Consider the following 16,973-nt stretch of genomic DNA (forward strand, 5'->3'; position numbering starts at 1 on the left):
TCAGAGTTACATTACTTTGCCTGCACAGTCCCCCTATGATAGTTAGTAAGTGTTGCAAGTATGAGAGCAATAGCTTTGATACTTGAGGAATAAAATGGACCTAAACACAAAACTTAACCAAAATTTTCAATTTTCTAAGTATAAAAAGGGCACATAATTCTGTCAAAATGCACGCCAGAGTTATCTAACTTTGCCTGCCCAGTCCCCTCATGATAGTAAGTGTACCAAGTTTGAATGCAATAGCATTGATAATTTCTGAAAAAAGTGGACCTAAACGCAAAACTTAACCAAAATTTTCAATTTTCTAAGTATAAAAAGGGCACATAATTCAGTCAAAATGCACGCCAGAGTTATTTAACTTTGCCTGCCCAGTCCCCTCATGATAGTCAGTAAGTGTACCAAGTTTGAATGCAATAGCATTGATACTTTCTGAGAAAAGTGGACCTAAACGCAAAACTTAACTGGACGCCAAGGTGATGACAATAGCTCATAATTTTTTTTCAAAAAATAGATGAGCTAAAAACAATTTGAAATGACATATACAGACGTAAATAGAAAAAGATCTGAAGACTAAGAATGTGAAACGCAAAACCCCATCAAGTGCATTTTCTTTCCTCGAGCCCGCTGGCCCCAAATGCCAATTCCAACATAAGTTGCGCATGTAAGCTACCAACATAACATAACAAAGAAGTACCTCCATCTAAACTAAAGTGATTGAGTCTGAACTCTTTTTGTTACAGTGATCTTGACCCCACTGACCCAAAATGCACTCCCAACCTGCACGTGCACACCAAAGTCTAGCAAAATAACTCCATGCAAACTGAAGTTATTGAAATCCTTATTGGTATTTATTTTTAACAACAATGACCATGACCCCAATTGCAATCCCAGGCTAGTTTAAACCTATTTATTTTCACTCGATTGCATTGAAAGCCTAATGCTTATTGAAACACTCTCGAGTCCGTCTCCTGGGCTTGGTGTCTTTAGGGGAGATCTAAAGAACACTGCCACAGTGGGAATCGAACTCTTGACCTGCCTATCGCTAGGCAGACACCATATCCATTACACCAAGGAAACCTTAAGCCCCAGGCTAGGTCTACATGTCAGCTGGAGATAATAGTTCTTGCACACTAACGTTAACCTAAAGTACAATTAGGGCATTATTCTGCTTAATTGCAGGTCAGAGTCATGGGTCTTATAGTTTGCGTGATAATGTTAAGTTTCCAATATATATCTGTAGTAGTGAAATAAATATGTACTAGCTGCTATTAGACCTTAGAGTACATTTCATCTTAACTACAGCTTTATAAAAACAAACAAAAGGTGGCATAACCCTGCTAAAAAGCTTGTCAAAGTTATAGATATCAGGGGTGGCGAAATCAAATTCCGAGTTGCCCGAGTCGTACATTTGCTTGTCTGGGAAACTGATTTTTTTCAATTAAGTTGTCCATGGACAACCAGTCGGGTGAAGGAATACAAAAAAATACATTGTATTAAAGCCGTAATAAAGTTTTAAAAAACCGGATTTTGACACGCGATTTCGTTGTCCGTGCTATTTGCAGAGCAATCAAGCTAAAATACGGGCACTCTCCTGTGCAGTTATATTCCTTATTGTATAAGAGCCTGGGAGCATGCCGCATTTTCAACATTCGGCCCGACTGTAAGACAGTGTACAGACTGGTTTCTTTATTTTTACAATCAGACAGAAATAAAAGTATCGAACGAAGATAATCAAAACATGGTCTACCTTGTTATTTCAGAGGACTTCAATGGTAAAGATGAAAGTATTTAAAAAAAAATAATTCAACAACGGAGCAGAAAGCCAAAGCTTTGAGCAGTCCACCCCCCAAAAAACTAAGAAAGATTATGAAAAAAACATGATCTAAATAAACGCACCAGAACTTGCAAATTATACTCATTTTGATTTATTTCACATTATTTTACATTAATTAAACAATAAATGCGTTTATAATTTATATAAACATTAACAGACAAGTGTAGTCCAGCAACGGACAAGTTAAATTTCCTAAATGGTTGTCCATGGACAAGTATAGTTTTTTGAGATTTCGCCACCCCTGGTGGATATTGGCCAATAAATGTTCATTAACCCTGAACACATACGCAAATGTTGCATTTCAATATCGGTAGTTGACACAGAGCTACAGAGACAGAAGTCATTTCATGCTTTCATTCAAAAGATTTTAGTACAAAGAGGGGTATGAAAATTGCATGTCGGAGTTGTGACCTCACACAATCATTTATATGTTGCACACATTCCATAACACAGACATTCAGGAGAGACCTACAGCTCTGATTATTTGGTGAAAAATCAAGCTTAAAAAAAAAATAAAGTTTTTTTTTCCAAGCCCTTTTTGCGTGGCGCAGCGCCACGCTGCTTTTCTTAAACGCCACTCTGCAATTTTCAAAGGCAAAAGCCGCCTTGCACCCTTATTGATAACATTTTAATTGTCCCTTGACCAAACTTCTAAGCCAACTAATATCAGAGTATGGTCCCAAGGCAGCAAAGATTTGCGGGATAGTGAATTACCGGTAGTCATGTGTGAATAACCCAGTGTCAATATCAATCCATAATTTCAGTGGCTTTGTTATACAAAGCACACTCGGCCTATAATGTGTACTCCTCCACGATAAAGTCGTGGACAGTTACTTTGGAGACTTCTGACAATATCAATCCATAATTTCAGTGGCTTTGTTATACAAAGCACACTTCTCCTGTAATGTGTACTCCTCCACGATAAAGTCGTTGACAGTTACTTTGGACACTTTTGATGGAAACCTCGATGTTATCCTTGTGGAAATTGTGCATTTCATGCATAATGCAGTCATATCAAAACACTTATTTTTACGCATAATTAAAGTAAACAACAAAACCTAAAAAACAAGTTTATCTTTATCTTTTTCGTCTTTAGGATAATTATCTATTTAAACAATTACTGTAACATATTCTTATAATACAAAATGGGAATCGCGTATTAGGCGGCCATATTATCCTAATTAACGTTGCTATGCGCACCTGTCGCTTAGTTCATTCTAACAAGATGGCAGACTATACAGAAAATAAATTGACTTTGAAAAAAAAGGCAAATAACGATCGAGAGCATACATTTACAAGGGATTCATGAAATGCCTGTGATAATCAACCATGCATAAAATGTTTTATATACCAGCAATATTTATTAGTAATCTGCTGAGTGGATGTTTGTCACAGAAACAAGTGTTTGCAAATTGTAAGCTTTCAGTTTACTTGCAAAGTTAATACATCTGACAAGATTATTGTTAGAAAATGTGATAAGACAAACTTGGTTTCATGTACATGTTAGTGGATCTGTGTATAATCAGATTCATATGCATATATTGCTGTATTATGTTCGTCAAACTGTACAGTTTACAGCATGGAACTTAAATGGACAATGCAAGGTAAATTTATAAATAAAGTAAGTTAAATACATCAATTACCATTAAATGTGCTTGTTCATATTTTTATGTTTTTCCCACATCTGCCTCATGAGATTAAATATTTCTCCCAAAACCAGGTTTTCACAGAACATTTCTACCTTTTTTTTGCCAAAACTGCGCGTAAAAATGCCCTTTTTAAAAGTAATGCGCCATGCCTATCTGCCCTCCTGGGAAAAACACTAATGTATCATTACATTTTTTGTTAAATACAGAAAAAGACACACATTAATAAGGCTTCACAATCAAAGAAGACAGTCTTTTAACCCTTAGATTTCCTTTCTTTGTATTAAACAGAAGAATTATGAACTAACATTTTGACCTGCAGGTGGTTACCCACTGTCGTTCAACAAATGCCTCATGGACAGAGGGGAGAATAAGTCACCTCATACACTCAATGCTACGCTGATTGGCTAGAGGGCACCTGCTAATTTCCATCCCTGCAAGAGCAGTTTCAATCTTGTACTCATAACAAGACAGCCTGCCAGCACCTACTTAGGTTTCTGTATGCCTTCCCTCAGTAGTGTTTTCACAGCACTGCCCCAGTCTGGGTGATTCTGTTGCTGCTGTAGTACTTCTCTGAAATCACAACCTTCTTATACTTAACAGTTTCAAAATAAAAATGACAAAGAAAACTGCTGACTTTTCCATATGTATGTAGCCAGAAAAGGTGTGTTTTTTTTAAATGAATAGAAATTTCTCTATGTTGCCTTATTTTTTTAGGTATCACGATAAATAATTTTAATTCAAAAGGTTTTCGTTACTATAACTTTTTGAAATAATGACAGAGCTTCAATATCATAGTTTGTCCAGTTTAAACCTTTGCATGCTGGGAAATTTGTCGTCTGCTAAAATGTCGTCTGCTGAATTGATAAAATTAGCATTTTCTTCGATTTTTTTCAAAGAATACTATCAGAATAGCAAACAGTTTGGATCCAGATGAGACGCCACATTCTGTGGCGTCTCATCTAGATCCAAACTGTTTGCAAAGGCCTTCAAAATTCGGTTCCCGCATTGGAAGGGTTAAGTTCACTTTTCATTTATCACTGTACATGTATAATGGTAAACTATGGTCACAGTTCTATCCATTATATTACTGTTTATATTACTTATATTATATTACTAACAAATTGTATATCTGGATGACTTTCATATGAACTTTTAATGTGTGGGTTTTCTTTCTCACTTGTACGTAATCAGTTTAAGTGCCAATAGCACAACAAAGAAACATAATTTTAGGCTGTCAATGCTCAAATGAAGAAAACAGATTTTTGTTCAAATTTATCAAGACAGTAGAAATGACAGCCTAAATTCAGTAAACACAAACATTATTCTTTGCAATTTTCAAATTAATGACAGCCAAAGAAGTCATGTTCAATGTTTAGACGCTTTAACTATAAAAATAGTAACAATGACCGCAAACAAAAAAATAAGTTCAAATGTTTTTTTATCCTACACCTAAAAGATTTTGTATAACCAATCACGACCCATTGAATAAAGATAAGATTTATACAACGGGTGGCCTCTATTCAACACCTTCTTGGGACTATTTTGTTTGGCCATTCACTCCTTGTTCATTTGTTTTTATATTTGGATTTATACAGTTAGATTCAGTTAAGTCAATCTGTTTTGCTATTGTTTTAAGCAATTAAAGACTATTTATTTGATTGCATGAGGAACAAATTAAATATAAAAAATATTGTATGATAAATAGAATACTATGTTAGTGTGATTGTGAACTTCAATTTATTCATCTCGTCTCAGAAAAGCTTACACCGCTCGGCAAGCCTCGCCATGTAAGCAGAGCTCCAGATAAGAGTCGTATCTGCGTATTTACGCATTGAAAAAAAAAAAAAATGCATTAAAAATCGGCCCAGTACGTAACAAAACGCTTTACAAATCTTGGTACGTATTTTAAATCAATTAAAGTGCGTAACCGGTTTAACCAATAATCCAGTTAAGTTTTTTGTGTAAGTTAAACTTTGAATCAAAAGTAAGTAAATCAAAATAAGCTTGTAATAAAAATGGCGGCCCATCATGTTTGTGGATCAAAAAGGGACGTTTTAAGCAACTTGCGGGACTATTTTTAAAGAAAGTCTGTTCATATTGTCATTTAAAATATATTCTGTTCTCATTTAATAAATATAAATAACAAATAATAATACTATTTCTAGATTAAACACGCCTTTTACTGTTTCCGTTTTCTATGGAAATGGAAAATACCCCTAAATATTTCTAACCCTTTATGGCTGAAACAAAGGAGTAAAATACGCATTGACAATAATATCAGGGGGTGAAATACCCTTTAGACTAAATCCTTATCTGGAGCTCTGCATGTAAGCCTTTCTTCAACTCGTCGGATAAATTCAAGTACACAATCGCACTTACATAGTATTTTCTATACTCTGAGAGCATTTTACACATGGATATCAAGGAGATCGTGAGCTCCTATGAGGTCACAGTATTCTGAGAGCATAACACACATGGATATCAAGGAGATCGTGAGCTCCTATGAGGTCACAGTATTCTGAGAGCATAACACACATGGATATCAAGGAGATCGTGAGCTCCTATGAGGTCACAGTATTCTGAGAGCATAACACACGTGGATATAAAGGAGATCGTGAGCTCACATGAGGTCAAAGTTCTCTGGATACTGAGTGGTCTCCGTGCGGGGGTAGCTGATGTAGCCCTGGGTGTACAGCCTCTCTGCTATCTGCATTGTCTGCTGGGGACCAATACCTGCAGCACACAACAAAGGAACCGGTGATCATATGGGTCTATACAAACAGGGATGGCCTGGTCTTATATAGGAAATGGATTATTTCACAGAATTGGGTTTTGAAAATCATTATGTGAAATTAAGAATAAATGTGTTATTGTTTGCATAAAATTTCAGGGTGCAGTCATTTGCATATTTGAACCCTTTTACTTTAAAACCCCTCTGGACAAACAAAGTATTATTTTCAACCTTCCTATTGTATACAAAATTGGCATTTACAAGAGCTTTACAAATATGAATGTAATTAATCACATTGTAAATTGACATTTTATAAACATAACACCCACATTTCAACAAAACAGTTTGATTGTTTGCTAAATCATTATTTAATGTTCTTCCAAGGTATAGTAGCAAGGAACAGCTCGGAAAAAAGTTGCTGAAATTTATATTTAAAATTATTGTATGCCTAGTTGTACTTAGCGGAATCAGTTTATAATTAAGGGTACCAAGATACTGGAAAATGTCCATCAATGTACACCAGAATGCTACATGCCAGTACCTAAGCCAGAGCTGGCTACTCTCAGAATGCTACATGCCAGTACCTAAGCCAGAGCTGGCTACTCTCAGAATGCTACATGCCAGTACCTAAGCCAGAGCTGGCTACTCTCAGAATGCTACATGCCAGTACCTAAGCCAGAGCTGGCTACTCTCAGCATCTCCACTGTGTTTAAAGCCTGCGGCCGAGCTTTTAACTTCTCTTTCTTCGTTACATCTGTGACTCTATTTGAAACAAATTGAGGTTTGTAGAATTTAAAACAAATACTCATTCAGCAATTGATGTATGACTATAAACAAGTGGTACATAGACTTTGATACATTGCTACTAAAATATATCTTATAACAATGATAAAGAGTGTAAGTGAAATTAACAATTTAGCATTTTAAAGTCAGGAAAAAGTTTAAAAACTATCTGAAAGTGAAAATATCAAGTGAAAGCTGGAGAATTAAAATCACTGAATGTGCCAGACACTTTCAGAAGCATCTCTACATAACACGATGAGGTGGTAATTTCTTTACCTGGCATTGTCCGCTGACTTGATAATGCCCACAAACATCTGAGCCACCTCCTTGTCAAACAGCCGCACTCGTTCCCAATCCAGGTTGAAGGACCTGTCTGTCCCCTCACAAGTAACCTGGAACACAAGTAACCTGTAACACAAGTACCTATAACACAAGTACCTATAACACAAGTAACCTGTAACACACGTAACAGGTAACATATGTAACAAGTAACACAAGTAAACTGTAACACAAGTAACATGTAACACATGTAACCTGTAACACACGTAACCTGTAACACAAGTAACCTGTAACACAAGAAACCTGTAACACAAGTAACCTGTAACACAAGTAACCGGTAACACGTTAGCGGTTAGAAACCATGTAGCTCAGTTGGTATTGCACAGGGCTGCTAATCCTGATTTGTTGGGGTCACTCCATGCCTAGGACACATAACAAGAGAGTGGATTGGTAATGAACAAATCGACGGTCATTATGTAACCCAGCCAGAAAAATCCCGAAACCACTATGAGGATCGAACTCGGGACCTCCCGGTTCCTAATCAGGCAGACACTCTACCACGTCACTATAAAAGCTAGCTCATATAGCAAGGCAGTATAAGTTCCCCTTATACCCAACCCTGCTGCACACACCCTACCTCTGATTCAAGGCAGGCAGTTGTCATATATGGACATATATGAGTCGTGTTCTGAAAAAACTGGGCATAATGCATGTGTGTAAAGTGTCGTCCCAGATTAGCATGTGCAATCCGCACAGGCTAATCAGGGACAACATTTTACGCTTTTATGACATTTTTTCGTTTAAATGAAGTCTCTTCTTAGCAAAAATCCAATTTAGGCGGAAAGTGTCGTCCCTGATTAGCCTGTGCTGACTGCATATGCCAATCTGGGACGACACTTTACACACATGCATTATGCCATGTTTTCTCAAAACGACTCATATACATCTATGTGCACTTAGTGCGGGTCAACGGCTAAGATTGGCAAGGCTTTTCCCGTAGATGTGCGAGTAGTTTGATTGACTATTGCATGGAAATACAGTTAAATATGTACTCAAACAACAACGGGATAAATCGACTTGAATCAATGGAAGGAAATAATGGACATAGAAATACTTGTGAGACCTAATCCCAACACAAGTAATACTTTAACCAAAGCAGCCATTAAAATGTGTCATAATTGTTAAAGGCATGAACCAGGGTCATTTTAATTTATTATATACCAAGCAATGTCAAAGAATTACAATGCATGTGAAAGTTATTCATGATAAATACTCATCTGGTTCATCATCAATGTCATTGCAGTATAAACAAGCAAATTCGTTGAATTGATATCTCCAGCAAAATAAATTGTGTTTATGGATGGGTGCAAATGTCTTGATATACAGTATAACCATAAAAATAAATTAAGTGTAGGGTAATTGTTTTTATGAATTGCAATGCTCCTCAATGATATCTATATACCCATGAAGTTTCATGTTGAAATCTTGTAGTGTATCTGATATATAGCCTTGAAAAGTTACATCATACAAAAACAACAAAGGCCAATAACTCTTAGTAAAAAAAAGTGCAGGGTTATTGTTCTTGTGCATGTCACTTCTCTCCATTGATTTCTACACTACCATGAAGTGCCATGTTGAAATATTGTATAGTGTCTAATATATAACCCTGAAATGTTCCATCATACAAAAACAACAAACAGCAATAACTATTATATAAGAAAGTGAAGGGTTATGGTTCTTAAGCATAGCACTTCTCCTAAAAATATATCAATACATCCATGAAATTTCAAGTTGGAGTCTTGCATGGTAATGTAAACGTATAGAAATTCGTCGGTATTAAATTTCGTGGTTTAATAATAAACAACTAATTCGTTGACATGTAATTTCGTGGATTTCAAATTTTCTGGGAAGTCTGACCATCATAATATTTAAACTTTTATTAAAACAACCTGAGTAATAACAAAGCATAATCTGCTTTCTGTGTTGACAGCAAGACTTGAGGTTGATATGCACTGAAGCATTAGAGTGTTGCCGATAATTGTCCACAAGAGCGATAAAGGGGCGCACTTGTGGGTCCCCGCTTGCTAATTGACATCAATGTTGTTTTGACAATATTTTCAATTCTCAGCGCAATCAGTCCCCTAGTAGTAACAATTGAGTAATAAGGTCCTCAAAATACAGGTGTGAAAACCGTTATGTCTCTTTTAACTTTAATTGGCACTTATTGACATAAGTGATAAATCTGCAAACTGTTAATATGACGACGTCACGTAAAAGAAAACAATCGTTGATGTACACTTTAAATACCGTGCTTGATTTAAAAAGTATTATTACCCAAACACTTATCAAGAAAACAACATATAGTATTAACAAGCATCTCTCAATAAAAAATCGGAAATGACCGATTGTCGGATTAAAAATGTATACATAATCGTTGGTACTTGAATTCGTGGTTCAGCTGACCAACGAAATCCACGAAAATTCGTACCACACAAAATTTAATGGTTTTACAGTATCTAAGATTTGGCCCTGTAAAATTACATCATACAAAAATGCAAAAACAAAGAGAGCAATAACTCTTTTCAAAAGACAATTTAGGGTTATGGTTCTTGTGCATGGCTCTTCTCCTCATTAATATATATCCACCTTTGACTTTAAATGTTGATATCTTATATAGTTTTTGAGACAAAGCCCTAAAAGGTTTTGTGGCCGACGGACAGAACTGACAGACAAAGCAAATTCAAATCCTTGGCCAGTGGAAGGGGATGAAAATACGTAAAAAACGTCCTTTTCTTATACTACTCACCCTGTATCCCCACAGTCACCTGTACCTGTATGACCCAGTAGGGCTCTGGTTTAAAGGACTGTATCTTGCCATGCCTGTCTACACAGAAGCCCAGTGTGGGTGTCTGACAGGGGCCATACTCACCTGTACTTGTATGACCCCGTAGGGCTCTGGTTTGAAGGACTGTATCTTGAAATGCCTGTCTACACAGAAGCCCAGTGTGGCTGTCTGACAGGGGCCTTATTCACCTGTACCTGTATGACCCAGTATGGCTCTGGTTTAAAGGACTGTATCTTGCCATGCCTGTCTACACAGAAGCCCAGAGTGGGTGTCTTACCGGGGCCATACTCACCTGTACTTGTATGACCCAGTATGGCTCTGGTTTAAAGTACTGTATCTTGTCATGTCTGTCTACAGATAAGCCCAGAGCGGGTGTCTTACCGGGGCCATACTCACCTGTACCTGTATGACCCAGTATGGCTCTGGTTTGAAGAACTGTATCTTGCCATGCCTGTCTTCATAGAAGCCCAGTGTGGGTGTCTTACCGGGGCCCATACTCACTGGTACCTGTATGACCCAGTATGGCTCTGGTTTGAAGAATTTATTGTATCTTGTCATGCCTGTCCACACAGAAGCCCAGTGTGGGTGTCTTACCGAGGCTTATACTCACCGGTACCTGTATGACCCAGTATGGCTCTGGTTTAAAGGACTGTATCTTGTCATGCCTGTCCACGCAGAAGCCCAGTGTGGGTGTCTTACCGGGGCCCATACTCACCGGTACCTGTATGACCCAGTATGGCTCTGGTTTAAAGGACTGTATCTTGTCATGTCTGTCTACACAGAAGCCCAGAGTGGGTGTCTTACCGGGGCCATACTCACCTGTACTTGTATGACCCAGTAGGGCTCTGGTTTAAAGGACTGTATCTTGTCATGCCTGTCTACACAGAAGCCCAGAGTGGGTGTCTTACCGGGGCCATACTCACCTGTACTTGTATGACCCAGTAGGGCTCTGGTTTAAAGGACTGTATCTTGTCATGCCTGTCTACACAGAAGCCCAGAGTGGGTGTCTTACCTGGGCCCATACTCACCTGTACTTGTATGACCCAGTAGGGCTCTGGTTTGAAGGACTGTATCTTGTCATGCCTGTCTACACAGAAGCCCAGTGTGGGTGTCTGACAGGGGCCATAGGAGATAAGGGTGCTGTCCAGATCACCATACTTGCCCTGAATAGGATTGAACAATAACATTACTACGCAAAGCCTTTCTGAGATTGTAGACTCCCTTTGAGGATAGTCCATGAGAACTTGGTAGCTAAAGATATACTGGATTGTTTTCATAAAAAATAATGAAAATATTGGTAACATGATAATTAATTTATTTTTTTGTGAATTAAAATCAGTGTTTTTACAGATTTTTTTTCCTTAAAGGGAGATTATACGATTTTTTATATGTGGTAAATTATAATATATTGATAAAATATGTTACAATAACACAAAATAGGCAAGAAAAATCATACATTGAAGAAGAATTTCATAAAATGCAGCAAAGACAAATTTGCGCTCCGAGCCGATTGTGACGAAGATTTTTCGTACATGTTTTCCTACAATAACGGAAGCATTCGTCCTTTTAGTAAGTGTTCGTGTGTCTATGAATAGATATCGTTGCAGGAATTTAAAATAAGAAACCTTCGGAGACAGGTGATGCTCCCTAAAGGTTTTTTTTGTCACAATACTGGACTATATATTCAGATAAAAGGAAATGTCTTGAGGGGCATAACTTTGGACAAAATAATACGATGGATGGTTTAGCAACTTAAACATTTCAAAGGGCCATAACTCTCTAAATAAATCATCTAACCAGAAACCACAAATAACATGCGCATCTCCTCAAGGTAGTTAAGCTTCCCATAAAGCTTCATTGAATTCCAGTCAGTAGTTGGGGAGAAATAGCCCGGACAAGAATTGCACTATATGTACAGTTTCCAGAAAATTTCAAAGGGCCATAACTCTGTGAAAAATCATCGGCCATAACCGGCTGATAATATGCACATCTCCTGTTGGTAGTGAAGCTTCCCATAAAGTTTCATTGAATTCCCGTGATAAGTTGCTGAGAAATAGCTCGGACAAGAATTGCACTATATGTACAATGGAAATTTCAAAGGGCCATAACTCTGTGAAAAATCATCCGACAAGAACCGACTGCAGGGCTTTCCACAGCCCATTTAACGATCCTTCGCCGGGGTGCTTAAATTTCGAAATCAGAGTTCCCGGGGCGCTTGAAATTTTCCGACCAGTGTATTTTTCAGTAAAAGAAAGTGGAGATGTCAAACAAAATCAAGGCTTCTCTATCAGTGTATCAATATTCCCTGTTTTAAAAGAAGCACTCGATAACTACTTTCACAAGTAATCGCCATTAACACCACATGGTGTAATGGATAATCCACTGATAAGAGAATAATATGATGCACGTATCGATTATTCTAGCCACATAACACAGTCATTTAAATGCTGACAAGGATGTATCAGGTAACTTTCCAGTCGTCAAACTGTGATGTTCATCGTCCAATCGGTTACGCGAATGCTTATGAGGGCGGGGTTAACTATTGACCATTATTTTTGATTGACGTCGGGCACGAAGTAAGAGTTTATCGCAGCTTGATTAGCAAGAAGTTGTACCATTTACGTAATATAAAACCGATAACTAGTACAGTACAGTACATTAAAGACGGTTTCGGGCATCATCATCACACCTTTTTACTGTAAACAAGTGTTACATATGACCCATAATCAATACAAGAAATTAATTGCAAGTGTTGAACAATTAATTACTTATAGCGAGTAAGTTGTGCAAATAACTCCCGGTTACAAGTATGCGATAATTATTTCTGACATTTATTCGACACATAATGCGCTTTAACAAATTTTCTTTGAATCAATTACGCACAGTTGTAAATGTTTCGTCCGATAATCGATACTTAGAAGACTGATGATTGCAACCGGCCGGAATCCTCGTGGACAACGTGATTTTCATGCATAATTCCGTCAAAACATTTATTCAACTTGTTGAAATCTCAAATGGGAATAATTAAATTTGTAATCCGAAAGCCATTCCCGTAAGTCGATGTTAACGCGTTTTTAATCCGAAATACACTTCCGAATGTAAATGTTACCGCAACGTTAAAATATTATTGCTTCAAATTAGAAGTGCACATTTATTTTGTGTCGAATCTTTTCTCTATTAACAAGGGCTGTTTGTAAAACATGCATGCCCCCCATATGGGCTGTCCGTTTTAGTGGCAGCCATTGTGTGAATACGATTTTTGTCACTGTGACCTTGACCTTTGACCTAGTGACCTGAAAATCAATAGGGGTCATCTGCGGGTCACGATCAATGTACCTATGAAGTTTCATGATCCTAGGCAAAAGCGTTCTTGAGTTATCATCCGAAAATCATTTTACTATTTCGGGTCACCTTGACCTTGACCTTTGACCTTGTGACCTCAAAATCAATAGGGGTCATCTGCAAGTCATAATCAATCTACCTATGAAGTTTCATGATCCTAGGCGTATGCGTTCTAGAGTTATCATCCAAAAACCATTTTACTATTTCGGGTCACCGTGACCTTGACCTTTGACCTAGTGACCTCAAAATCAATTGGGGTCATCTGCGAGTCATGATCAATCTACCCATGAAGTTTCATGATCCTAGGCTTATGCGTTCTTGAGTTATCATCCTGAAACCATTTTACTATTTTGGGTCACCGTGACCTTGACCTTTGACCTAGTGAACTCAAAATCAATAGGGGTCATCTGCAAGTCATGATCAATCTACCCATGAAGTTTCATGATCCTAGGCGTATGCGTTCTTGAGTTATCATTCAAAAACCATTTTACTATTTCTGGTCACCGTGACCTTGACCTTCGACCTAGTGACCTCAAAATCAATAGGGGTCATCAGCGAGTCATGATCAATGTACCTATAAAGTTTCATGATCCTAGGCCAAAGCGTTCCTGAGTTACCGTCTGACAACCACCTGGTGGACGGACTGACAGACCGACCGACCGACAGACCGACATGAGCAAAGCAATATACCCCCTCTTCTTCGAAGGGGGGCATAAAAAGAGCGCGAAAATTATGCAGCATGTACAACGTTGCGTCATTTGCAGACAAAGCATGCGCGTGTTGAGCGTTTTAATAAGCACACAACACGTCAGGGGATTGACGCATGTTCAGAGGCAATATTTCATCAAATCTATAAATAGTCACTTAAAATTTATTTGATACTATAGAAAAATGGCAAGGTTTGTGTTAAAGAAATAATTGCTAGCTTTTATGTAAATATTTACCAGAAAGAGATTTATAAAAACGGAATAAACTGGATTATCGGGTAATAAAAAGAAACTTGAAAAGTAGTAAGTATACAGTAATAGAGTCGGGTTGAAACGGATGTATTGGGGAATCGTTCGAATCGGGATTTTACTATCTGTGCGGGAAAGTTTTAAAACAATTAAACAATATAAAAAATTACATATATTTTTAAATTACTGGGGGATTTTCTTGAAGAGTCATATGTACAGTAAGTGGAAAATTTTAAAGGGCCATACCTCTGTGAAAAATCATCCGACCAGAACCCACTGATAATATGCACATCTCCTCTTGGTAGTGAAGCTTCCCATAAAGTTTCATTGAATTCCGGTCATTATTTGCTGAGAAATAGCCCGGACAAAAATTGTGCACGGACAGTCGGACACACGGACGGACACATGGACGGACAGACGAAGCGGCGACTATATGCTCCCCCAAAAAATTTTGGGGGAGCATAATGAACCGTTAAGCTAAATTTAGATTCACATCATATATGCATGATTTACATGCTGGCGAAATCGACTGTACAGACATTTTTGATTTCAGAATTTAATATCTGGCTTATTTCTCATTTTTCAACACATGTTCTTTTTACCTTCTATTTTATTTTATATTGAAATATATGTTTTTTACACACTGTATATAAATTAATAAATATTTGACAAAATTGTATAATCTCGCTTTAATTACTCAAGATTTTACCAGAGTGAATAGTATCAAATAGTATTTGTTTGTTTTTTAACTAGATAAATAAAGATATAACAAGATGTGTTTGTGAAACACTATGTCCCCGTATATGACGTTTGACCTTGGGGGATGACCTTGACCCTTCACCACTCAAAATGTGCAGCTCAATGAGATACACATGCATGTCAAATATAAAATTGCTAGCTTCAATATTGCAGAAGTGACATTACATGAGCAATTTTGACCCATATATTTCACCTTGAAGGATGACCTTGACCTTTCACCACTCAAAATGTGCAGCTCCATGAGATACACATGCATGCCAAATATCACGTTGCTATCTTGAATATTGAAATATTGCAAAAGTGTACATTAAATGAGCGATTTTGACCTATATATTTGACCTTTGACCTTGAAGGATGACCTTGACCTTGACCTTTCACCACTCAAAATGTGCAGCTCCATGAGCATGCCAAATATCAAGTTGCTATCTTAAATATTGAAATATTGCAAAAGTACTCATCAAATGAGCGATTTTGACCCATATATTTGACCTTTGATCTTGAAGGATGACCTTGACCTTGACCTTTCACCACTCAAAATGTGCAGCTTCATGAGATACATATGCATGCCAAATATCAAGTTGCTATCTTCAATATTGCAAAAGTTATTGCAAATGCGCAAACCAACCAACAGACAGGGCAAAAACAGTATGTCCCCCACTACTATAGTGGGGGACATATAAAGTGTGCTGAAATAAACATATACTACAATTAAGATCGTTCTAATCATATGGAATATTCTTATTGTATATGTATATGTAAGATTGTGAATGCAAAAAGTATGTTGTATAATGTGCTTGTTAAAATAGCATTTCAATTGTGGGTGTGACTGAGTATGGAATACATGTTCATAACATCCATTATTCTAGTAGATTAATTTATGTTTGTTAACATGAAAATATGTGAATTCATAAATTCTGGCACTTTAATTTCATCTTGAATTAATTGATTTTTTATAATGTTAAATAAAAGACTTTAAAATCAAATGTATGTTGGACATTGATTTTGTGGTTGGGAGGACCCATTCAAATCCAAGAAAATTAGTTCCCTATGAATAACATTGGTTTCACAGTTAGTAAGGCATTTTAAGGATCAGTATGGGAGTATCCAGTGGTAAAAATTACACAAACCCATGAGTCCAGGACAAGTAAATTTTGAATTGGTTTTGCTAAGATTATCAGTTTCAACTTCATTTAAGTTTTACCTAGACAGGCTTGTAACATTTTCTTGCTCTTGAGTAATAAAACAGAATTTTGGAAGGCTTTTATAACAAAAAACTTCTTGTTTCTCAGACTGCCAACCTGGAAGAACTTTGTCTGATATCTGGTGAAGGCACAGCCGATACGCAGGTCCAGCTCCTGCCTAGCATCCACTGACAATGCCTCGTTCTTGTTGGGTCTCCCCAAGTTGTTCATTGCCTTGCGTATGTCTGTGTCTGTTATGGCGCTGAAGTGCGACCTGTAAATGGGCTGAAGAAAAAAACTTGCCAATGATTATCAAATACTTAAATTATGTCTTAATAATTTTTATCCCTTTCCCCCATAAGAACCCAAGTGAAAATGGCTTTTGCAACCAGCATAAAACCAGAGTAACTCGCAGTCTGTCCAGGTTTTATGCTGTTTGCTGCTCATTAGTAACTAAGGGTTTGAATTGAAGCCGGTAAAACTTGAATCTAGTAAGAAAGGTCTTTAATTAAATGTAACTTTCTCATGGACTACAAACACATCAAAATACGTATCTAAGGGGTAAATGGATAATTAAATGAAGGATACAATATACAAATCAATCACTGTTAAAA

The 16,973-nt window shown here is 37.2% G+C and overlaps 1 protein-coding gene across 1 annotated transcript in view; it reads right to left on the reverse strand.

The window, feature by feature from the left end:
* The window catches only part of LOC127847317 (DNA topoisomerase 3-beta-1-like), a 54,067-nt gene that overhangs the window by 24,926 nt on the left and 12,168 nt on the right, over positions 1-16,973 (reverse strand). Inside the window, exons 4-9 of the mRNA XM_052379158.1 lie at positions 16,477-16,644; positions 11,150-11,284; positions 7,274-7,389; positions 6,885-6,976; positions 6,108-6,216; positions 3,970-4,053 (exon numbers count right to left, since the gene is read on the reverse strand). Coding sequence (XP_052235118.1) covers positions 3,970-4,053; positions 6,108-6,216; positions 6,885-6,976; positions 7,274-7,389; positions 11,150-11,284; positions 16,477-16,644 — 704 coding nt within the window. The remainder of the gene's footprint in view (positions 1-3,969; positions 4,054-6,107; positions 6,217-6,884; positions 6,977-7,273; positions 7,390-11,149; positions 11,285-16,476; positions 16,645-16,973) is intronic.

The sequence above is a fragment of the Dreissena polymorpha genome, chromosome 1 (genome assembly GCF_020536995.1).
Source record: "Dreissena polymorpha isolate Duluth1 chromosome 1, UMN_Dpol_1.0, whole genome shotgun sequence".
In the NCBI taxonomy this organism is placed as follows: Eukaryota; Metazoa; Mollusca; class Bivalvia; order Myida; family Dreissenidae; genus Dreissena; species Dreissena polymorpha.